The sequence below is a fragment of the Mixophyes fleayi genome, chromosome 8, assembly GCF_038048845.1.
Source record: "Mixophyes fleayi isolate aMixFle1 chromosome 8, aMixFle1.hap1, whole genome shotgun sequence".
In the NCBI taxonomy this organism is placed as follows: domain Eukaryota; kingdom Metazoa; phylum Chordata; class Amphibia; order Anura; family Limnodynastidae; genus Mixophyes; species Mixophyes fleayi.
In genome coordinates, this window is record NC_134409.1 from 103,806,898 (window position 1) to 103,832,791 (window position 25,894).

Here is a 25,894-nt window from a genome sequence, read left to right on the forward strand (position 1 = left end):
AACAATATACCAAATTAATGGAAAATTGTTAACAAATTGTGTAAACAACCTGTAACATAATCTGTTGCTGTCGATTTGGGAAAGGTTACAATTCGAGGTGGTGGATCATGAGCAGACTTCGTTGGGATTTTTAGTCGAAAATGTAAATTCTGTGCACTTCCTGTGATTAAAAGAGACTTGCAAGCACCTTACTAGAAAATGACATTGAATAGAAACACAGCCAAAAGTGCACACATAAGCATGGTCATGGAGGCATTCGGAAGGGGGGAAAGAGTTGAAAGGGGAGAGTGTCAAAATAAAGCTAAAAAAGTGGGTGGAGGAAGAACGAAAAAATGCCCTAAAAAACATTAGAGAAGGCAGACAGTGAACGAGGAGAGCAGCGCGCATGCGCAGTGGCAGTCTCTGGGCCATATTGGAATGAGGCAGTGAGCAGCGGTGGGGGGTGAATAGCTGAGAAGCAAAGGGAAGAGAGAGCAGCGCACCGGGCCAAGCAAATCAGCCTGGAAAAAGTCCGAGCGGGTAAGGAAAAGCTTTGCAACGGGTGTCCTTAGACAGGGAAGAGTCTGAGCTACCTGCTGAGGTGGTTTTCTCCCCTTTCTATGGGTTGTCGTCTTATTTAAGAGCTTCCCAAGTTTGCAATAATGTATTCCTGTAGGAGGATGTTGTGTATATGTGTGTGCATGGGAGGGGGCCAGCTTGCTGCACTTTAGCAGTGCATGTATATCTATATACACTTATATCTAGTAATGTGTGTCTGGGTGATGGCATTGCTCTTTTGCTCTCTCTTCTGCACTTTCTGTGCCTCCATAAATTTAAAAGAAAAACACATAATGCAATTAAAAAAAAAAAAAAAAGCACATTGGGATCAACAACTTCATGCAAAGTCAGCAGCTAAAAGGCATCGTGTGAGAGTCTTGATAATCGTAATATTGGTATATTGAGGAAATGGGGAGAAACGCTCATTTAATCCCTCACACATGTTTACCGTCTGATTTGTTTCATATTGTAGTGGTATTTTCTCCTGTCTTATGAAGTGTGTCCCCAGTCTGTTGTATCCTATTATTGGCAGTGTTTAGTAAAAGAAACCTGCATATTTAAGCCCAAAATATTGGTTTGAACTGTAACGAACTATTTAATGAAAATACAAGGTTGGCTTTTTTTTCTGCCATTGTCTTAAGTATTTAACCCCTTCAGTGCCAGATTGTAGCATTTAACTTGGTTTTTTTTTGTGTCCATTACCCAGGTCCAATGGTTTTTGTTATTATTTTTTTTTCACTTGTGCTATATTTTAGCCATTCTGATTTCAGTTGTCATCCTTTGTTAGGTCCAAAATATAGTACATTGTTATATTTTGGTGAGCTATATATTCTGTATACCTCCTGTCTTGTCTCTTGTATAAGTTTATATAATTCTATCTTTAGAGGAGAGACTTACAAGTGCAAAGTACAGTTAACCACAGAAAAAAAGTACAATAAAAAGCTCCATGAATTTGAATGGGGAAACTTTATATTGGTTATAGATACAGTAGCATTTTGCTTCTTTGGTTAGAGATTCTTAGGCTGTGAGTCACTAAGCAAAAAAAAAAAATCCCAATACTGCTTAGGGTATGTACCCAGAATCCTCCTTTTAGAAGAAAAAGCTAAATCATTGAGCCTAAATTATTATTTATTTTTCATTTTCTAAGTCAAATAATTCACTGAAATATATCATTGTTTATATTTTTTCTTTGGTAGGATACAAAATACAACAAAAGTATACACATTCCTTCATAACCCACCTGCCCCTCTTTCAGAGGTCCTCTTCAAATAGGACCAACAATCCATACTTTGATAGTGTGTTTGGATTTGACCATACTTGTACTCCTACAACTATAGGAAAGTAAATTCAGAAATGTACAAGTGAATAGATGCCACTTACAAGGGACTTCAGTAATCGGACCCAATCCATGTACACAAAATTTTTAAACTTGTATTTAGACACCTGCACTTTTGTTTCAAGTGCATTTTTTCTTGTATGGAAAATAAACTAAAATCTCATTAAAAAAATAAACATTTTTCATGCAGATTTTATAAATAATAATTGAATGAATCTTAAATGCATGGATCGAGATTTGTTGCATACAATTTATTTTTCTATGAAAATGCTCCACCTTACCAGAGGAAAAAGATTGAAGAAGTTTTAACAGAAGCGTCGTTCAAGGTGCTGTGAACACGTGTAGACATTTCTGTCATCTCATGCACAGAAGGGAATGGTCCCATTGGCTTTTATTTGTTATCGTAGGAAAAGTAAAGATAAGAAAAAGGTGTTCTTTTCTATTTTATATATTTATCCATGTGGTCTTCAAGATTTTATCGGAAAACGGGGTTTTAAAAAGATAATTTCTACCTTGTGGTCTTATGGCCCTAGTAGGGGTATTTAATAAATATAATTGCCTAGCGTTTACCAATGGTTAGATATTCTCCTAGCAGAGCATTTCAAGTTTTTCCTCTTCAGCAGGAGGGAGTTCTTAACTATTCTTCTGAATATACTTTTTCCCCCACTCCACCTCACAAACAACTGTAATTAAAGTAACCGGGAAGTGTTTGGAAGTGCATTATAGATTAGACACTGAAGCATGGATCCCAAAACATATTCCCATAAGTCTCTTATCAAAAATGAATGGCATAACTTCCTCTACCTGTGGATATAATGTGCTGTGACATACAGTAAATTACAGTGTAGTAGGAAGCCTGAGAGATCCATATGAAAACTGGTCATATAATTTGAATTTATGCTCAGATCAGGACCTGAGCTGAGTGCAGATTCTATGATCATCTCTGAAATGGTCCTGCCGCTTAAGCTGAGGGCCCAAATGGACTAATCTTTTCCAATTTAGCTACAAGTGTGTGGCCAAATTGGATATTCATCCTGTCTCTTGGCTTTTGGTGTCATTTGTATCAGCGCTTCTGAAGCCCAGATGGATAGTATTCTAATTATCTACTTTGAATTTAATTTGTCAAAAAGCAGTCCAGACATCCAGTCTGTCCAAATCTACAGCCCTAGTTACAATGAAGGTTTATGTATGTACTCGTATAGTTATTGGTACTTACACTACACAGCCAAAAGTATGTGGACACCCCATTTAATTAGTGTGTATGGCCATTTTAGCCACACCCATTGCTATCAGGTGCATACAATCAAATGTTAGTCATAGAATGGATCATACTGAAGAGCTCAGTGACTTTCAACGTGGCCCTCTCATAAGATGCTACCTTTCTGACAAGTCAAGTTCATCAAATTTCTGCCCTGCTAAAGCTGTCCTAGTCTACTGTAAGGGCTGTTACTGTGAAGTAGGAGGTTCTAGGAGCAACAGCAGCTCAGATACAAAGTGTTAGGCCACAGAAGCTCACAGAACAGGACCACTGATTGAGGTAGCACATAGCTCATAAAATCATCTGTTCTCAGTTGCAACGCGCACTACTGGGTTCCAAACTGCCTCTGGAAGCAATCTCCGCACAAGAACGGTCCATTGGGATATTCATGGATTGGCTTTCCGTGGCTGAGCAGACGCACGCACACAAGCCTCAGATTACCATTCGCAAATTTCAAACATCATCTGATGTAGTGTGAAGCACACCTGCATCTGACTCTGGAGAAGGGAAGCGTGTTCTCTGGAGTGACAAATCGCAACATCTGGCAATCTGATCAATGAATCGGAGTTTGGTGGGTGCCAGGAGAACGCTTGCTACCAAAATGCATGCTGCCAACTGTAAAGTTTGGTGGAGGAGGAATAATAATGAACTGGGGCTGTTTTTCATGGTTTGGCCTAGGCCGCTTGTTTCCACTGAAGCAATATCTTAATGCTACAGCAGACAATATTGATCTAGAGCAATGTTTCTCAAACCCTAGTCTTCAAGTACCCCTAGCCGTGCATGTTTTCCATATCTCCTTGCTGGAGCACAGGTGTGATTACTGACTGACACATTTTGAAAGATCCACAGGTGGTATAATTATAATAATAATCCTGCACTGTTAGGGGTACTTGAGGACTGGGTTTGGGAAACGCTGATCTAGAAAATTGTGTGCTTCCAACTTTGTGGCAACAGTTTGGGGAAGACACATGCGATTGTGCACAAAGTGAGGTCCATTAAAAAATGGCTTCCTGAATTTGGTGTGGAAGGACCTGCACAAAGTCCTGTCCTCAAACTCCTCTTTGGAAAGGTTTGGAATGCTTACTGTGAGCCAGGCCTTATTGCCCAACATCCATGCCCGACCTCACTAATGCTCTTGTGGCTGAATGGATGTGACTCCCTGCAACCTTGTTCTAAAATCTAGTGGAAAGTCTTCTTAGGGGACTGGAGACTGCAATAGCATAAAACGGGACCAAATCCATATTAATGCCCATTGTTTTGTAATGAGATATTTAACAAGCACATATGTATGTGACGTTGAGCCCACATATGTTTGACCATGTAGTATTAATATATAAAAAATTTTTATTGCTTGCAATGGAAGACTTGAAATGTTCATATGTGTGAAAAGTTCTTTTGCTGCTTTAGAGTCACTGCCATTGGTATTTTTAATCTCTATCACCTGCAGGCAGGGGCATAACGGTACATCATCTGGCTCCATAGTAAAACATTTGTAGGGCCCAGTGATGCTTCTCTAGTCTCCCAGGACTACCGCTCTGCTTTCACAAGAGCAGAGCGGAAGCCTGTTCTGAGCATGAGCAGTACGACTCGGAAGAAGCTTTTACAATGCGATTCTGAGTAGTGGGATGACCCTGCATTCCCAGGCCCCCTCACATCCGGGCCCATGGTGGCCACACCCCATGTAGAGTTAACTGTTCATTTATGTGTATACAGCGCTTCACATTAACCTGTCTTATGTTTGATATAACAGTGTGTAGTGATGTTAATACAGAGGTGGGTGACAAAGTCTTGTGTGTGTGGTTCTGGTGGTGTCTATAGAGGTTTTGATGTAGGAACTGGGAAATTAAATTTATTTTTGTGTAGTTGAGTTGGTTTCCGCTTACAACATTCAGCAAGCCCCTCTTCATAAGGTTATCAAAGATGCCATCCCACATAGGTTTATATTTAAATAGCGAGTTTTGTGCCTTTTTAAAGATAAAGCCATTACTTTGAGGCGGTTCTACTATATCTCTGTTTCCTTAATCAAAATCACTCTTTGGGCCACATTTATATGGCTGCTGTAACGCCTGGAAACATTTGATTTCTGCTTGTCCCGGGACAGTGTAATCTAAAATCTTAGTCTGAGTCAGTCATCAAGCTCCTCGTTGGCCACATGATGGTGAATAAAGAAAGGAGAGGATACAGCGTTATATTATATAAATTTCCCAAAGCCTTTCTGCTTTCTACAACATATGTTATGTGATTATGGTTGCCATGGTAATTGCATGACACTTGGCAAATTGTAAATCATCAATACCAGCTTTAATCAAAACCATAACGAAACAAGGACAATTTCATGTGTCGTCTCACAGGTAACCAGAGTGATTTACATTAAAGAAACAAACCTCCCTTTTAGAAGAGGATTACACTTTTTAATATACACAGCAAACAAGAATTGTTGCCCAAAACAAGTGCTGTGCCCAAGAGTAACAAACTCAAAATTAGTTGGACCATCTTCACACGCACACTCGCAAATCTGGTAAACAGTTGACCCTTCCTAACATTGTCATCTGCTGAAGGCATGACCAGATACGGTCCAGAGGATTTTTGGCTATTTTCCGCCATCTTCGAACTGCCAAATCTGCCTACCCAGCCTGTGTGTAGCCAAATTGAAGAAGTGATTGGCCCGTGTATGGTCAGCATTAGTCAAATTCTAGAATGTAGAAGATGTGGATATGGCTAATCAAGGATTGTAACTATAGATATAAATATATTAACATGAAATTTTGATCTGAGCAGCTACAACTGTCAGCCAATCCCCTCTCATTACCAGTTATTCTGGTGCATAGAAATTGGTCTGTCCTTAGACTAAAACTTACTAATACTTTTCTTTTATTTTGATTATTGCTCATGTCTTTGGGGATCTGGAAGTACAGAACAGCTGCCTCCTCCACTGAGGCAGCTGCTCACATGTGCTCTATAACATCTATGTATCACTGTTAGTCTGACTGGAGTTTATTGTTGACAGCTGCTCTAATATGTAGTCTCCTTCAGTCTCAAGTATTGTTTTAACTAAAAAATATATTTTTATAAGGCTTTAGAATTATTACTAATTTACAAAAATGTGTGTTCTATTTTCAGTGGAGGCTTTTTACTGTGAAGAAGTCAAACAAGTTTTGTTTAATATACTTACTAAAAAATTGTATTAAACATACATCTGTCTACATAGACGATGTTTGTTAAAGGCTTTCTTGTATTTTTATATAATAAGGTTATACAAAGTGTCACAATTTCAAAGTTAAAGTCTTTCATTGACAAAAAATCTTGCACTAGTAATTATGAACTTCTTTGCTGAATAACTCATGCAAATTCCACTCGCAACTAGAAATTTTGTTTCAAATGGAATTAAGGGGTGACAATATGGAAGATTTTATATTGTCGCATATTGTGAACTTTTCCTCGTGGCTATTTTTGTAATAAATTTTAACCCCTGCGAATCTGGCTGGCAGCGGTAAGGCTGATCTTAATGCTCAGTAAGGTTCTTGTGGGAGCCAGTGCGTGTTCGTGAAACGACCAGCCTGTTCATGCATTTGCAGTGGAACTGTTTGCTTCCAGTTCTACTTTTGTTAAAAATGAAAAATATTTTTAAATGTGTATAAACAAAAAACTATAAAATAATTTAAGACAAAAAGGAAACAAAAAGCTGGTTAATAATAAAGCATAGTAGGCCTCCGTCCATGGTAGAGAGCTTCTTCATGTTTTGCAGCAAAGACCCGACAAGTTATTACCAGGACAGAGGGTTTGTTAAATAAGGAGAGAAACACTATGGATTTTCTCCTATTAATAAATAGGCCCCTAAGTAACTTAAGTTAAACCAGAAAAATCTAGCTTACTGCAAAGGCAACAGTGTGTCTCGGGGACTTATAATTTGGCGGGTCCCATGAGGTCTTTTCAGCAGCACGCCATTGTAAAAGGGGTATGGCCGCACAGGGTGCCTAGCCCAAATAGCTGGCCTTCCCCAAATAGCTTTCCTCAAACACCTTCTCATTGTTGTACACACCACTAGCAGGTGTGCGCTGCACCGAATCACCACACCTCCAAAATTTCTAGATATATATATATATATATATATATATATATATTTTTTTTTTTTTATTTATTTTTTTTTTAAATATAAAGTGACGTACTTTTTAGTTATCCTCCTACAAATCATTATCTCAGTTTAAAAAAAAAAAGCAATCCAGTATGCCTGCCAGCATGTCATGTGAAGAGAGGATGTAGGATTTTACAGTGCACAGTACAGACAGAGCCCAGAGGGCATTCCAAAGCTTTTTGGTTCGCTACATCATGTGACTGTGGTTGCCATGGTAGTTATGACATTGGGAAGAATTATTAATGGCATTAATGGCAGCCTGAAGACACAAACAAGGAAAAATGATAATTAACCAGGTTTTTCTTATAGCCTGCTGCAGTGATTTGTTTTAAAGCAGCAATCTTCTCAGAAAAAAGGTGTCATGCATTCTAATATAATTACATAATAAAAATAAGCTTATGTACAACAAATATGGAATGCATAACAAACAGGGAAAGTAAAACTTTGTAACTATTATCTGTTAGATGGTCCCAATCAATGCACATAGATTCACTTCCTGCCCAATGAGGTAGAGAACAGTCTTACCCTCTGAGCAATATTAATCACTTATTGTATCAGCAGTAGCACAGTAGGCAACTCATTAAGTACCTTGTTGACTACAGACGGGAACAGGGCCCAGAGTAGCAGCGGTTTCAGCCACACGGGGTCCATAAAATCATCTTTTGCTGCTGCCCTGGTAGTTCTTGTAGATAACGGGTAGATCTGCACACCCAGCAAATTTAAATCACTATAACAGAGAGAGAAATGTTGCCATAACATTTTGGACATGACAGTGAATACAGCCTAATGACCAGTCACCAACCAGATCTTAATCTAGTTGAGCATCTGCCTGATAAAGTGCAACAATTATGGGGCATATTGGAGTTTGCATGGATCGGGAACCATGTGTTGCGCCTTAAGCTCATTCATGCCCATACAAATTCAGGTGGGGAGCTGGCTATTAGCAGATTTACCAAATAAAGTTGCAGCTTATTGTATTTCCATGTTCATTCTGTGAAGAAAGATACATGGTCTTTAAGGGTTAAGAGACTTGAAATTCTACATAACCCAACATAACATGACTCTACAAGGTCAAATTTAAGTTCCATTCTATTCTAATTTGAAATAATGTAACAAGCAAAACAGGAACACCAAATGATGTAGTCCTATTTAGTTGAGCAGACTTAAACAAGAAAGTGAAGTAAATCTCTAAACCTTGGGCTGTCCAAGGAAATTGGGGACTATTGGCATCTTTGTAGTTGTTTAAATACAAAGTCAAGTCCTTCTGCATTTCAAAATTTTCAGTTACCCAATGTTAATACCATTCGTCGCATTCACAATAAAAATCACAGGTTCTAAATTCTAGCAGGTCTGTGGCTTACAAATACAGCTGGCCACAGAAAGGTGGATCCGGTTGGTGGACCCACTTCTGAACATCAAGTCTATGGGAATTTTGGCTACATATGTATTTGGCCAAATTGTGTTGATGTGGTCTGGCTGGATTAGCATTAAAGGACGATCTACCGATGACCGAACATAAATTCTAATATATTTTGGTTGATCAGATTTATTTCTATTGACAAAAAAAGTTTTGATTGCAATCAGGTTTGTTAGATGTTATAACAATCATTTTTGTGCCAAAAACCACCTGGCAGACCAAATTGCATTTGTGTAGTTAGAACTAATGTGGCCAGATATACTTTAGATCCAATCTGACACGTGTATGTGGTCAAATTAGGTAAATCTGACTGTTCGATGGTCAGGATGTCTGGCTGGTTACCATGTGACTCCACACGTGCGATTGACCAGTGACCGTACAAACGCTGCCACTCTGTCTGGGGACAACTAAATGAGTGTATTGGCCATTTATCTCGGTCTATGGGATACCACATACTTGGCTCTTTCCAGCCAGTATAGTCTATCAAAATATGTAGCTAAAAGTGAAGGCTGAGATCTACTGACCGTAAGGTTACCATATAGACCTCTACACTGATAAAATACACGGGTCTTACAAGTTTCAGCGTACACTACAGTACCACTCTTTCTGGCTGTGATGTGTGAAAAGGCTGTTTGTAGACACTTCGTCAATGACTGACACGTTCATTTTGCCAAAGGCAAACAGGCAAGTTTTGCTCTTGCCCAGCTTCTTCTGTTTTTGCCTGAAAATGTTCCATTTAGGTTTGTAGGGAAACATTTTAGATGCACCCAAGCAGCCCCTACAGTGCCATTTGGGGGGGGGGCTTTTCCTTTAAATACAATTTTTTCCAAAAGTATAACTGGAACCTGATAAAATTTGTCCCACTAATTGATTGATTGAGATCTTGGGGTAAATGTATGAACATGCAGGTTCTTCAACACCCGCGTGCTCAGTGTATTCGACGATTAAATTTCAAGCGGTGCTGCATTGTAAAGGGAAGTTTCCCTTTACAATGCAGCGCCGCTTGAAATTTAATCGCCGAACACGCGGGTGTTGAAGAACCCGCACGTTCATACATTTACCCCCTGATCTTCACCATATCGGTGTAAAAAACAAGTCCTTTTGCAGGGAAAATAGGTCTGTGTGAACCTTACATAAAGCAGAATGCTCCCCTTTTAAATGTGCCCTCTGCATCCCTTTAGCTAATTTAAATAAATATGTCCTGCTAAACGATATATTGATTTTGTATATTGATGCAAATGTAGGCACGCATGTGCCTAATTTGTACTCTAAGAGGGGAATTCAATTGACTGCATTACTAGTTAGTACGGTAATTTAAACGCGGGTTTCTGCTTGCAACCAAGAATCTGCGTTTAAAGTACCGTACTAACGGTAATAATGTGCAGGCTGCATTAAAGTAACACGGTCTATTGTATCCCCACACCACCATCACCACTAAGTACGTTTCCATGTTCACCAAAGTAGGCGTGTGACATCACAGAACAGCATCTGCACTACACTTTCATCGATTACTCTTACGGACATTAAACAGAGTACTGCCAATTCCACAGCTTTCTCTTGAATGGGTGTTGTGTTTTTTTGTGTGTTTTTTTTTAATTGTTATGCACTTCAGTGAGACGGCAGTGAGCCCATCCATCCATGTAAAGTCATTCTATTTGACCTCCCTGATTCCCCCTCCCAACAAGTACCTGCGAATCTTACTCCTTATCAGAGTGATGACCGTCTGCTTCCCTTTCATGCACCCATGCAGCAGGTGCACACATACCAAATGCAACATTACATATTATCTCCTAGCTACTTATAGTACATAAATTGGGCCTGATTCATTTCCAAACGTGAGTCCATGCAGTATCTTGCATGGAATAGGTCTGCGATGCTCGGAAACGGATCTACGCCAATAAACGCAATTGCATGCAATTCATGTCTGTATGCATTGCATTGTATATGCAGTAAAGGCACCTTTGTGTATTTAATATAAAAAAATCATGTTTTTATTAATTATACTGTTATAATTTACTTTGTTTTTGTGTGTTCTGACATGACTTTTTTTAGTGAACAGAAGCTTGTGTGTATCTCATAGTTGCCTCATAGAATGTCCAGGAGAATTTCTGGGAGTCCGGAGATCAGGCAAACCTCTTGGTTCCTGGCAGAAACAACTTCATGGCAGGGGGCGGGGCTTATGTGATTCACGCAATCATTGTGGCCCCGCCCCCTGCTGTAATTGGCTAAACCGGTGTGGTTGAGGAGGCGGGGTTAATTACGCAATTCTTGAGCCCCACATGCCCACCTCCCCCCGATCTACCAGATGCCAGCTTGCCAAAGTTGGCAAGTATGGTGTATCTACGTACGCAAGTAATGTTTAGGCACAATGTACTTATGTTTCTACTTGAATCTGGAGGTACCTTGATATATTTGGATTTGAATATGGTCAGAAACTACCGTGCTCTTTTATAAAATGTAACTTGTGTGCAAGTTGTGTCCGAGTGTGAATCACACCTATTGTGTTCCTTGGAAACACAACAATCTCAAAACACAGTGAGAGTTTAGATTCACAAATTTGTTATTTTAAATCGGTACTGAATGTAATGTACTTTTATCCAACACAATCACCCATAAAGAAATTGCACAAAAGCAATGTTATTTATTTTCATTATACAACACATGCAAGGCACTACTGCGTGATTCTGAGATATATAGTTCTGCTGAACAATCAAATGAAACGATGATCTGTGCTTTGGAACGATCCTCGTTCATCGCTGGAGTGTACACTCTAATGCAATGTCCGGCCGGACAGTCGTTTATCATTTGACCCAAATCTCAGCTGAAAACACTGTAGTGTGTACCCAGCCTAATACAATGGAGTGGTTTGTCAGGTAATAGGGCACTCTCCAAAACATCCTTAAGGTTCATTTACAAACCATAATTGCCCATTCAACACATTTCCCTGTTTTAAAAAAAGGATGCACCTACATTTGTGGGTTTCCAGATCCACTTAAAAATCCACATGATGGAAACATGAAAAACATCACTACAAAGTCCAGCCTACTTTCACTTTATGACCATCCTATTCATTAATACTATATTTTATTTTCTCCTGAAATGCTGCTCCCTTTATCTTCATTTATATATTGGTGAACAACTTTTAGTGAAAATCAGGATGTCTTTATTACATTTGTCACTTTGTGGGTTTGAAGCTTTTTATTACCTTGGTCGAAGCACATCCTACAGAAGCAATTTCCTGCAAAGCTGCAAAAAGCTACCCATTATAAGTCATACTTGCCTACTTTCAGGCAGTGGGTGGGACCAAAATTATGCAATTCACCGTAAACTGCGTTATTTTTGCCAGGGAATTGCGGGATGCGGGAGTGTGCATGGTTTACAGGCAAAAAGCAGGTATGTGTGTGTGTTTGTTTTAACTATTCTTTTAGCTGTGCATATTTTTTTTAAAATCTGGAATGGTAAGTGCTCGAGTCCTACTCTTAAGAGGTTGTGTTTTGGCGGGGGGGAGAAACCCTGCAATTTTACATTGCACATACAGATGCATAAAACCTACCATATAAATGTTTACCCATCATCACAAATGTGCGCGGTTTACATCGCACATATTTAGAAAATACACATGTGGAAAAAGGGCTCTTTGGGCTGCAGGCAGGCAGGAAGAGAACAAACATAGGGGCCGATTTATCAAAGGGCAAAAGGAGCCCTATTACCAGTGGAAACTGGAGTTTTAATTGGCTAGAGGGCTTTTATTTTACCATAAACAAAGGGAGGCCATCCTGACAGTTGTCAGGATGGCATTGACATATTTTTTTATTTTTTTATTTTTCTGATGTCTAAGGATTACTTCAAATGTTCTCCCTCTGAGCTGTGCTGAAAATTTTAATTCAGTTGCCACTAAATTATGAGGCCACTGATTATTGCTGCAGTCTCCAGGCACATGTGGTACCGGGCCAAGAGGATGTACCTGCTAGAGCTGGCATGTGGGGTGCCCTGTTTAATTATCATGGGTATAGTGCAGCCAGTGATGTAAATCAGTCACCCAGCAGCACACGAATGTAAGAGATCATATGACAAAGGGGCAGAGCTAGATCCTAATATTGTACATCCCTGTGACAGTGCCAGGCATTACTTTGGTCATATCATGCCAGCCCGGTCTGTCATCAGTGGGCCAATTGAACAACCGCAGCCCACTATGTTATTAAATGCCACCCAGTCTCCAAATCTGATACTGCTGTGGTAGTAGAGGGAGGCAGCTCATAATAAGTGTGAAACAGCTGTGGACTCTATGCCGTCAGAGTGGAGGGGGTTAAAAAAGGAGGTGGACTCTGCCTGTTTGCTAACTATTGCTCCAGAACCTCTTCGACCCAGACTGGATGGCATGGGCACAGCAGGTGGGAGACCACTGATGTCATGCTTCACCCTACCTCAACCCCTGTTACCACCCAAACTCTTCACAATGCCAATCACAAGGAGCAGGTGGGGGGTTGACCCAGGGAGGGGGCCAGGATCGGATGCTTTTTGAGAAGGGACAAAAAGGGGTGACCTGGGAGGAGAGGGGGTTGTTGTTTGAGAATCTTGAGAGTGCAAGGACTTGCACTGATTAAGACATACATGCCCACTTTTAAGATTTCTCCCCCGGGAGATCCGGGGACATGTGACATGGGCTAGGGGGAGGGCGTAAAAAGCCAAAATTCACAGCATTGAATGGCGGGGGTGGAGCTTAATGATGAGTTTAAGCCACGCCTCCTCTATTCACTGCTGTGAATTTCAGCAAATTTCGGGAGTTTTGCCTACTCTTCCGGGAGTCCATGAGGACTCACCGAAATTTGGGAGCCTCCCGGGAATTCCGGGAGAGTAGGCAGGTATGGATTGAGAGTAACCATATTCTCCCAGGGCCAGAAAGTATTGCTACAGCCGGAGCTTCTTCAGACAGAGTGGGCAGTGCACCTCTAGGACTGATTCTGTCACCACTCCATCGTACATTCTGGGAAATTGGTGAGCCTGCATCGGCAGGAAGATTAATACCCAGCGTTCCACCAAGCTGGTGGAGAGTTGGCAGATCGACCAGGATCCTCAAGGTACATAGACCTACCTACTTAGTCCAAGTGGAACAATCTTCTGTGGACTTTTATTGCCAGGACATTTTGCCTGCTAGGAATCTGTGCTGGGAAGGTAACCTGGTGGGAACTTTGTTGGGGAATTTACTTGCACTTGTGATTGTCTGACACTTGTTAATTTTGGTGGGGAAACACTGATGGTGTGCACTTTGTTTAATTAAAGGGATTATTATCTCTTTCCTGACTTCTTACATGTGTGACCTGTGAACCTAGAAAGCCGGGTATCTAGTGAGCTTCCGTTCCAACCCCTTTGTCCTCACAATCCCAATATTTCCTGTTGTGATTCAGTCCTAAAAATTAGCTTCTCTGTGCATGATTTTAGTGCTTATACAGTGCAAATCACCCTCCATCACATTTGAAACATTACTGTAAATCTAATTTTGTTAGAAGTGATTCCTACAAGGATGTAGCGCCACTCTTAGTCATGCACGCTGCGACTACATTCATACCTCACAGGAGAAGACTGGACATAAATCGTATAATTTGGCTCCTGTTCTTGTGACGATGGATATCTTCAATTAATAGGGAACATAGCCATAACAGGTGCATATGAGAATCTGCCAGAACATTCTAGAAGGTGAGACACCCCCTCCGTGTATAATTGGTCACCCAACCAGCACTTATGACAGTTATGAGAAAAATATGCAAAGTACCCTTGTTTCATCTGCTTGTGGGATAGTAGGGCGATGCAAGATCATTGGGGGGGAAAAGCATACTTGCCAACTCTCCCGGAATGTCCGGGAGACTCCCGCATTTTGCGAGAGTCTCCCGTACTCCCGGGCGAGTGTGGCAATCTCCCGAATTCTGCCCACTTCACTAGGAAGTGCCCCACTTCCTAGTGAAGTGGGCAGAATTAGATCCCAAACGCCGCGATTCCCGGTGAATCGCGGCGTTTAGCCCCGCTCCTCGCTGTCAAATGATGCGATTTGCGTCATTACGTCGCGGGGCCAAAATGACGCGATTTCGGCGCCCCGCCCCCGCACGCCCACCTGCTACAGAGTCTCCCGGACACCAACTTAAAATAGTTGGTAAGTATGGGGAAAAGTGACATGGCCTTTAAGAGAAAACATGTCTGTAGGTGCAGCGAACACCATTAACAAGCTATTGGTTGACGAGGGAAAAATAATAATTCTCCCTCCACTCCATATGACGTTGGAATTAATGAAACAATTTGTTAAGGCCTTGGACAAAGATGGTGATTGCTTAAAATACATTTGTAGAGCAGTCCCTGCACTATGTATGGAAAAACTAAAAGCTGGAATCTTTGGGTCTCAAATTTTTGTAAACTTATCAAGGATTCTAATTTCACAAAAGTTATGACTGGTTGAAGCTTCTGCCTGGTGCAGTTATATCTCAATCAGACAATTATGAAGAGCTGGTGCAAAACATGCTCACAAACTATTGGTTACTAATATGAGCTAAAGGTAGACTTTCTCCATAGCCACTTACAGATTTCCGGATAATCTAGGTGATTTTAGTGAGGAACAAGGGGAGGTTTCATCAAGATTTAAAGGTGATGGAGGAAAGGTATCAAGGCAGATGGGACTGACACATGATGGCTGACTATTGCTGGAGCCTCAAACGTGATTGTCCTGATAACCTACATAAAAGAAAATCGTACCAACAGCGTTTTACTATGCATTAATTATCCGAATCCTCTTACTATGTTTATCTGTTATATCGAATAAAACTCCTTTTATGTATTTCATGTGTTTACTTTTGTATGATTTGAGAATTTCAGTGCGACTTGTAAATATGCTCTGCATGACCATTACATTATTTGCATTTTTATGCTTTTCAATGGGGGTACCAATTAACTAAAAAATTAGACCCAATCTAGCAAAACCAATGTCGAAATCGGCACCAAAAAGTTACCCCAAAACCACTCTTATGATTGCCAATAAAATTAGTGTTGAACTATGTTATAAATATTAGCTATGACACCAACACCGCTGAGGGCACAGCGTTTGCTAGATATTGCTACATCATCATCATCACCATTTATTTATATAGCGCCACTAATTCCGCAGTGCTGTACAGAGAACTCGCTCACATCAGTCCCTGCCCCATTGGAGCTTACAGTCTAAATTCCCTAATATAGACACACACTCACACAGACACAGACAGACAGCAAGGGAGAGACTAGGGTCAATTTTGATAGCAGCCAATTAACCTGTCAGTATGTTTTTGGAGTGTGGGAGGAAACCGGAGCACCCGGAGGAAACCCACGCAAACACAGGGAGAACATACAAACTCCACACAGATAAGGCCATGGTTGGGAATCGAACTCATGACCCCAGTGCTGTGAGGCAGAAGTGCTAACCACTAGGCCACTGTGCTACCCATATTACCAGGGCCGGATTAACCCGAGGTCTATCTAGGCTACAGCCCAGGGGCCTCTGGCAACCAGGGGGCCCTTGAAAGTGCTCAGTGGCATTATTGATGGGGGCGGTGGCACTGCTGGCCCGATCAATACTGCTGAGCCTGTCTCTGTAGTCCTTGCGCGGCACTCAGTATTCTCCTTACTAAGGAGATCTCAGTAAGGAGCTTACAGCACGCCGCGCAAGGACTACAGTGACAGGAGAACATAGAGGTAAGCGCTTGGGGGTGGGCTCACACGGGGGGGCTTCACAGGGGAGGCCTCACGGATGAATGGAGGCCCCCTTAGCCCAGGGGCCTCCAGTCCCTTAATCCGGCCCCGATTACTACCCTGTTGTATAGCAGATATACAAGGCTGTAATCTTATTGGTTAAGCAGACAATATCTTCCTGAGAGCCTGCTCCAGGAGAAGCTGCCAACGCATGATGAATCATATTGTATAACCTGCTGCTGTATCCAGAGAGCTCAGTGCCTATTGGTAAAAAGTCTCGGCACCATGGGGTAAACTTATCAAGCTGCGGGTTTGAAAAAGTGACGGCAACCAATCAGATTCTAGTTATTTAGTATTTACAAAATGATAGCTCGAATTTGGTTGCTATAGGCAACATATCCACTTTTTCAAACCTGTAGATTGATAAATTTCCCCCCATGGGTGCTATGGAGGGAGTAATCCTGGCCTCTGGGGGTCGTGAAATGTGGATTATTGGGACATATATTATAATCCAGGCATTGGGGCTATATTGTGTTTTGGATCATTGTTAGCCTTTGTTTTATGCTGTTTAATAGTGCTCTAGTCTGTGCAGCATTTGTAGCTGTATTTTATTATATGTTGGTTATTATGTTAAATGTGACCTCAGGTGTGCAGAGCCTGGATACAGCAGTATTTATTCATAGAATAGGTCTGTATAGCGTCCGTTTGCCTTTCAAGCTGGTTATGCTTGCTGCTATTTGCACAGCTGCACCCACGATTTTGTATGACCATGTCCCGTTGACAGTGTTTTGTGTGGCTCCGCAATCTCTGCTGTAGTTGCCAGTGGGCAGATGATATTGCCCTCAGAGCCAGTTTGTCTAGAAACTACTTGAAGAGGTATAAGAATAAATAGAGCATTTTATTTTTCATGTTTCATATGACCATTTGCATTTTTGGGTTTAGTTGACCTATTTTAGGTGAATGGGAGCTGGGTCACGTTGTTCTTTATTGCTTACTTGGAGCTTTGGACTGTAAGTGATGAGATGTGTTTGATCCAAATAAGTATTCATACCCCAGCTAGTTATGTGGTTCCACTGTATATTATGGGCTTTGAGCCCTGGCATGGTTAATACAAACAGCAGCACACTTGCTATCGCTGCGATATGCAGAGATACAAGATGATTCTCCCTGCTGTTAACTGACCACCAATGATAAATGGACCACTAATCATTCCATGGTTTCTTTGCACAAAGCAAGGAAAATGTTATGTATAAGTTTCAGTAAAATCATTTTGAAAATTTTGGAATACTTTTGATTTTAAGTATGCGTAGAAAATAGATATCTAGTGATGGTTTCATCACTAGGTACTTGAAAACCATATTTGAAAAGTTTTAAGTGATATTGCATTATTTTTCTCTCTTTGCATGTCACACACAGTAGTATTTGTATAATCTCATCAAATAAGATTTCATAACAAGCTAATACCATTGTGAGTGCGTGCATCTTTAGAGACTATTAGAATTGAAAATTATATTCAGTCATTTCTCAGAATGGAATCTATGCTTCAGCAGTTTTAGGTCGCTTGCCCAATGTTGTTGTTTTTAGTGGTTTTTTTTTTTAGCAAGAGTTATTATTCACATTTGGAGGTCACTGTAGACTTCCCCAATGTGCTTATACTTCATACTTGCCAACTTTTCCTCGTTTGCTTCAGGGAGGTCCCGAGGGTACTGGGCATGCGGGGGCGGGGCTTGATGAATTGCGTCATTTTGGCCAATTACAGCAGGGGCGGGGCTAAGATGATGCGATATTTGCGTCATTAAGCCCCTCACCACCACCACTTATCTATTGCGGGGGCGAGAACAGGAAGGTTGCCCTTCTCTCCCGGGAGCCCGGAGGGTCTCCCAGAAATGCGGGAGTCTCCCGGACATTCCGGGAGAGTAGTAGGCAACTATGCGTTAAAGTAAAAGCAGCTAATGAATCTCTAGAGACTGAAGTGTCTTTTACATTACTAAAGTCATGTTGTCTTACCTGTCAGTCTTTGATTCAATCTTGGTCTCCATGAAAATGGCTACCTCCATAGGCATCAATACATGGACATAGGACACAATTTCTGAACTGTGTCATCATGCCACAGATGGCGAAGCCAACCACATCTTGTACTGGCTCAGCATCAGGGAGTGAGGGAGATCACCCCTATTTCAGGGAGTCTCCCTGACATTCAGGGAGAGTTGGCAAGTATGTTCTAGTTTGAGTAGAACAAGCATTCTGAAAACAGAATGCTACCTCAAAGCAAGTAAGAATGACAGTGGGTATAGTACTCATGGGCAACCTGAAACACCTGGGGGCAGCATAGGTCAGCCTGCTAACCTTCAAGGGGGCCGCACCTTACCCATAAATCTCAGTAATAAGTGAAAACAATACTTTTAATCAGAGACGGCTATCAGCTGGCATTTTTAACAAGGGTTATAAGCTATAATAGACAAATCTGACAATAAAGCAGGAAGGCACTGAGGGCCTGGAGGGCCACATGCGGGCTGTCACTGGTTTAGTAACACTATAAACAATGGTTTCTAGTTACAGTCCCGGTTACCAGTGTTAAATATGCTAATAAAACGCATGCAATAAAAGCCAGTGGCTGTGAGAGCTTAGAATGTTTGTGTACCTTTAAGACAAAATTGGCACTTTAAGAAGTGGCTGCAGAATGCTGGGTAAGACATGACGTTGACATGCAAGTTGTCTGTTAACCATATAAAACAAGAAGGCTAATTTGGTAGAACCAGTGGTTGAATAGCCACTGTAAGACTAAAACATGTTGTGAAATTTATCAACTTGTCAATGTGTACATCAATAATATAATATTTGAAATATATTTTTTCTAGTGCTTTTCATATTCAAAACCTAGTATACAAATAATGCGTTTTACACTTTTATTATAGACCATGAAAATTTTTTCACATTAATGTACTCCTTTTTTTCTTTTTTTTTTCATGCTTTGATTCCTAGCTCTGGATGTAGTGTTCGTTCACAAATATCTGCTGTTAGTGCACTTTTCAGTTACATACGGACACCTAAAAATCGCTTTTTAAAAGTAGGATGAATGTTTCTTATGGGCTCGTGCCCACCATCGTATTTTAAAGTTTAACTGCACATTTAAGATATTAAAAAAATTGTCATGCTGAATATCATACATTAACCTGCTCTACAAGTGCAATAAATTGCTTATTTTTAAAAGTACAACAGTTTTTAAGAATATAGAAAAAAACATTAGCAATGCAGTGCTAAAGCATTTTATAATTATTTTTTTTTTTTTTTTTTTTCCCTTCTTCTTTCCCCAGTGCATATGTGTAATCGAGCTTTTTAGTGCTTGGAAGATAGTGATTTTCCAGTATTGGGAGATTCTGGTTTTATTCAGTTGGCTACATGTGACTTTGGACATGCTACTTTGTCTCACTAAGCTTCTCGTCTCTTCGCAATTGAAATATAATACATGTTATACATTATGTATTTACACTACGTTATAATTTTGTGACTTTCAAATGGAATGCAGTGGTAGCATTTTATATCATGCTGTGATCTTTTTTTATTTTATTTTTTGTATCTATATATATATTGATGTCTTATTAAATTACACACATCGCTTTCACATAGTAGTGTAAGACATTTTGTGGGCTAAATAAATATTCACAAGAGTGTACCACCTAATGAAATAATAAGTTGACTGTCGGCTCAGCCCACACAGTGGCTGCTTTCACAGTGTGTAGGTAACTTACACTTTTTAATCCCTATTTAACTGTAAGAACTACAGAGCAAAACAATTGTATGGTTTCTATGAAGAATCCACAGGGATGGAGTCATTCTTTACATGGGACAGTATTACAGAATGTAGGCCTTTTCTATGTCCTGACATAACTGTATATTGCTGTCATACTTTACATTTGCTTACTAGACATAGGGCAGGACTAGAAAACACTTATCTGTGTGTGAGTTTGTTAGGACGTGAGGGCAACAAGCCTGTGTTGAAATGAAAGTGAAACTCCTTTGTGAATTAACTGAAAGATTTTATTTAACTACTTCCTCACAAACCCGTGCAGCTTACTGGGAACACAAATTGCTGACTTTACTAGAAATTCCCCATAATTCTAGAAGCTCCAATCTAGTCAGAATGGGGAGGGAAGATCTCACATTCAGAGGTCAGACTTTTTTTTTTTTTTTCCATGTACTTTCCAAGTACAAATCACAATGCATACTGCATAAGCATACAAGGTGCAAACACATACATATAAGGTGTGTTTGTTCAGAGTCCTATATAATATAACCTGTAAATACGGTTCTGCCATAGTTCGTTTTCTTTTTGTAATTAACCTTTTCATAGCCAAAGCATGCAAGACCTTGTCCCAACATCACAAGACTGAAATGGGAGAGCTGGGGTAATAAGAGTTAAGCAGCGGATGGTGCTTTTATTTATCACAATTGTAACAAAAATATTCACTTTAGAGCTGTCAGAGCAAGTGGTTACTACACATGACAGTAGGTATGAATGTGGTGTGTAAGAAGGCTTGTTAAATGACTTATTTGTATCTGTTTCACAATGGTATAATGTTTGTGATTTAGTGTTCTAGGAATGTGAATCCCGACTGCTGGATTGAGGTCCCAAACATAGCTTGCAAGTCTCATTGTATCCACTGGCTTCCATTCTACTAACATGAGTGTCAAGGAAGAAATCAAAGAAGGTAAGTAAGAAGCCGCCATGCCATTTAACTTAAAATTTGGCGACTGCTATTTATCTTGAAAAATTGTGAAATTGTTTGCTTAAATAACTGTATCTGCAAACGTGATTCTGTTTGTTCTACACATAAGTACCTACTGTGATTATTTAAATCAGGTTGAAAATGTGCAGCATAATTTTATAATATGGCGATCATTTAGTCTTGTACCCTACAGTAAGAAATCATCAGTATACTTTTTTTTTTTCGCGGAGTCTTGGGAGCTTTTACATATAGATCTGTGGATGTAATTATTTTCTCTGTTATATAAGGCAGTTTGTATCATCAGTGTAACTTGTCAGAGTATTTGATGCTTGTTCCATAAGGGCTCATTTAGACGAGTATGTTACGTTTAAAACAGCAGTTCAGACAAGAAGCGGTGTAATCTGCGGGTAAGTTATGCTGTGAACCATGGTTTCTACTTCTGCTGGTCTTAATTGTACAGGCGTACAATGACCAAGATCAGTGGTCCTTATTGAGAGTAAATACAATTATATAATAATGGGAAGTGTTTGATCTAATTATTATTTGTAAAAATATAATATGTAAAAAGGCAGTAAAAAATTAATTGTTGCAGCATACTTTCCTGTTGAAAGAAGATAGACTTTTGCAGAAATGTGCCAGTATGCAGTGAGCAACAAAAGGAAAGATAACTGTGTACACTTCTCTGCAATATATAAAATATTGAGTGTTTAGTTCCACTTTTTAATGCTATAATTTATAGGAAAACTTGTTAGTAAACATTTGTCTTTTTCTCTGACACAGATACTGACTCCAGCCTGGAAGAGGTGGAATTTAACTGGGAGGAGTATTTAGAGGAGACGGGGAGTACAACAGCTCCTCACAGCTTCTTCAAACATGTGAGTTTGTTGCTGCAAATAAATGTCATAATTTCATGCGATCTGTGTCCCATTTAACATTTTTATACTTTTTAAGTATTAAATCATTTTACCGGTAGGGGAAATACTCGGACATGAATGAGGATTTGCATTGATATATTCCCATATATTACACAGTGGTCTTCTTTTCACGTCACTGTCTGTCCCATAAAGTAGCTGTATATGCACGCAGTTTACCAGGTTAGCTAATGGACGCAGATACTGCCTGACTACAATGCAGTACTTTCAGATGCATTCCTTCAGCTGTAACAATGCATGTATGTGTATTTCATAAGCCATCCCTAGTCTGTTCCCTTATTCAACAATCTCCTCCTTAAATAAATGGGTGCTCATACATAACCTGTTGCTTACACATGGTGGCAATTTGTCTGCTGGGACCATATTCATGACCTCACAGAGTTATTTCATAACTTCTGTTCATGGGTCACTGGTTCTTGTGCTACATTCTCATCAATATTGGTTCTGCCCACAAAGCAGCTACTTTCTGTAGGTGACAATTGCACCTTAAGGAAAACTTCATAGTTGTGTGCATACTGGTGGAGAGATCTGAAACCTTCCTCAGGATTTACAAAGACTTCATGATTTGTGGATCACAATGAGGAACACAGGTTCATTCCTAGCACTAGTTAGAGTTGTTGAACCATTTACATCGCTTTGCATTTTTTGTGGTGAATCATAAACATGTTCTGAGGACATTTTTAGAACTGTTGGCCAAACTGTTTAGAATTACAAAAAAAACAAACATCATTTCTAAAGCCTTCATGGGTAATATGCTACATCATATTTTCCTAATTTTCATACTTTGTTTCCGTGATATGGGGGGAGGAGTGGATATGGCTTTATAACAGCATTTGCATCGTCCAGTCAAACCATGTGATGACGATAATCTCGTCAACACTCTATTGCCCCCTTGATACTCAATGAGGTGGGACAGGGTTTGGTGCGATTTGCGCTACCATCAAACATCCCCCACCTGCCTAGGAAGTAGGTGCGCACCCTTCAGTGATTGCCTGCTCTACTGCAAGGGTGGGAGGTCTCCCCAACCCCCTAATCCTGGAGTCTACCTGACAGTCCTGAAGAATAGGCTACAATTTACAATATACAAATTTCTGCTATCACTGGTTCTACATTCAGCCTTGCCGTAAAAAAAAAAAATGTAACTTCCCGCTTCACCATTGTTTTATGCATCTGGACAGGTGGATACCTCCATGCAGACTGGCTTGTGCCCAGGAATGAAATTAGAGGTCCCACTCAGAACAGATCCTCAGTCTTATTGGATTGCCAGTATCATCACCACATGTGGAAAATTGCTGCTTCTGCGGTATGATGGCTGCGGGGAAGACCGGACTGCAGACTTCTGGTGTGACATTGTGACTTCTGACCTCCATTCCATTGGCTGGGCACAGCAGAACAAAAAGACCTTGAGGCCTCCAGACAGTAAGAGGCAGCATTCTTTGTTGTGATAGCTACTGATTTGTAATGTCCCTCAGACCAAGGGGTACTTTTTTTAATTTATTATTATTATTATTATTATTATTATTATTATTATTATAAAATAAAAAAAATAACTCAAAAAGGTTTATTAGATTTTCCAAAGAAAAAGAACAAATAACACAAGTGAGGTATGAGAGAGTAAATATACCTATGTACAGACAATCAAAATTCAAGTGACACTTAAAAGCATCCGGTATTACTAAAACATATCAAACCAAAAGAACAACAGAGACTGGTATAGAGCAGGCTAAAGGATGAGAGGGGAGAGTGTGTGTGTGTGGTGGTGGTGGTGGTGGGGGGGGGGGGTGTGTATCGGGTATGGAGTTGTCGTCAAAATCATCATTTATTTATTTATATAGCGCCACTGATTCTGCAGCGCTGTACAGAGAACTCATTCACATCAGTCCCTGCCCCATTGGGGCTTACAGTCTAAATTCTCTAACACGCACAGACAGACTAGGGTCAATTTTGATAGCAGCCAATTAACCTACTAGTATGTTTTTGGAGTGTGGGAGGAAACCAGAGCACCCGGAGGAAACCCACGCAAACACGAGGAGAATATACAAACTCCACACAGATAAGGCCATGGTCGGGAATTGAACTCATGACCCTAGTGCTGTGAGGCAGAAGTGCTAACCACTTAGAGTCAACACTTGGAGCTGCTATAAGCAGGAATGCAATAGACCCCTGTGGAGGGGAGTCAAGAGTAGATGGTACTATCCTAGTTGGACCCAGAGGGGAGGGCAAGGGTGCAGTTTCTATGTGCATTTTAAATATTGGACATAATTAATTTTTCACTAATGTATAGAAAGCAGTTCCTTTTGGTGTTCTAAACTATTTGAAGAAAACTTTTCTGATCCTATAGTTGGTGGCTACTACATAAAAGTATTACATCCAAGTTAGAACTCCCGTATGTCCTCATTTCTCCCAGACAGACTTGTCTCATTAATGCCTTATGAAAGTAGGTTAAGATCTGGTGAGCTGAGAATCTTTCTTCATCATTGGCATGATCATTAAAGGTTCCAATGACCAGGAGCTGTTTTTATCCATTACAAACTGAACAGTCAGCTACTGCTGAACATGTGTACTTCCTCACCAGTGGAGAGATCCAGGGCACTACTTCTGATGTCCCATTGACTGAGGACTGCGGTCTTGACTTAGTCTTGCACACTCAATGAGGATGTTAGTTTTGTTACAGGTGGTGTGAAGAGATCAGCATTGATGACTTTCGGTCTGGTTCTTAGTAGGCTATTGTTGTGCAATACTTTGGATCTTTATAATGTTTCTTCTATCACTGCCTATGTTTAGGAAAAAGAAGGATACATCATTGTCTGGCAGGTACTGTCTGCCTAACTCATGTCCAGTGGATGTTCCCTCTGTTTGCTTCAGGCTTTGGAATTGTGATCCCAACTTTTGGACGTCTTTTGGCCTCTCAGTCCTGTTGTAGCATGTTTCTTTATCACCAGTACCCAATCACTGGATCTGGTAAAATCTATCTCTAGATAATTCTTCACGCTTTCCCAAATACACTATGAGTAGTCAGACTAATAAATCCTAAGCCTGAATTGTTGCTATAGGTTATTGCACTGTGGCAGTTTGCACCTATGTTCGTAAATGGGAAAGCAAGGGATGACTTTTCTGAACTAAACAAAAGGAGCTTTGTGTGAGGCAGTTAGTTGTCTGATTCTGTACCAATAAGCATGGCAGGCATTATAAGCTTATATTTAACAAACTAAGGTTGTACTTTCTAATATTGGGATTATGGGCTAAATTTACAGACAAGGGGTAAAGGCGGGAAACATGCTGCGCAGCAAGCCATCCAGAATAAATAGAAATAAAATAGGTGTGAAACCGTCAGATTTATTTATTTTTATTTTTTAAATGAACACTATTATGCTTCACTTATAACTCAGCCAGCGGAGATTTTACAGCACAATATATTAGTATCCTTCTTAATTTAGCTATAGTTTACCGCAATGCTACCTACCCCTTACCTGAAAATATAACTACTATAGTGCCCTGCCGAAATTAAGTGTTTTTGGCACATGATGTGATCCTGTTTAGTGATCATCGTTTGTGTATGATGTCGTGGATTATGTTGAAATATATTCAAAATAGTAGTATTTGATTTTATAAGTGGAATGAACCACACATGCTCATAGCTCATTCACAATAACAACACTGTTGGCATTTTGTGTGTATATGTGTGTATATGTGTGTATATGTATATATATATATATGTATATATATATGTATATGTGTGTATATATATATATATATGTATGTGTGTGTATATATATATATATATATATATATATATATATCTCCTCAAGATCACTAGTTCTGTAATGATATCCATAGTAGTCTTATTG

The 25,894-nt window shown here is 40.1% G+C and overlaps 1 protein-coding gene across 1 annotated transcript in view; it reads left to right on the forward strand.

Annotated features, from left to right (window-relative positions):
- The first annotated feature begins 389 nt into the window (after positions 1-389).
- LOC142099962 (scm-like with four MBT domains protein 1) overlaps positions 390-25,894 on the forward strand; it is a 53,803-nt gene continuing 28,298 nt past the window's right edge. Inside the window, exons 1-4 of the mRNA XM_075183973.1 lie at positions 390-519; positions 20,978-21,096; positions 21,895-21,989; positions 23,225-23,465. Of these exons, the coding sequence (XP_075040074.1) occupies positions 21,069-21,096; positions 21,895-21,989; positions 23,225-23,465 (364 nt within the window). The 5' untranslated portion in view covers positions 390-519; positions 20,978-21,068. The remainder of the gene's footprint in view (positions 520-20,977; positions 21,097-21,894; positions 21,990-23,224; positions 23,466-25,894) is intronic.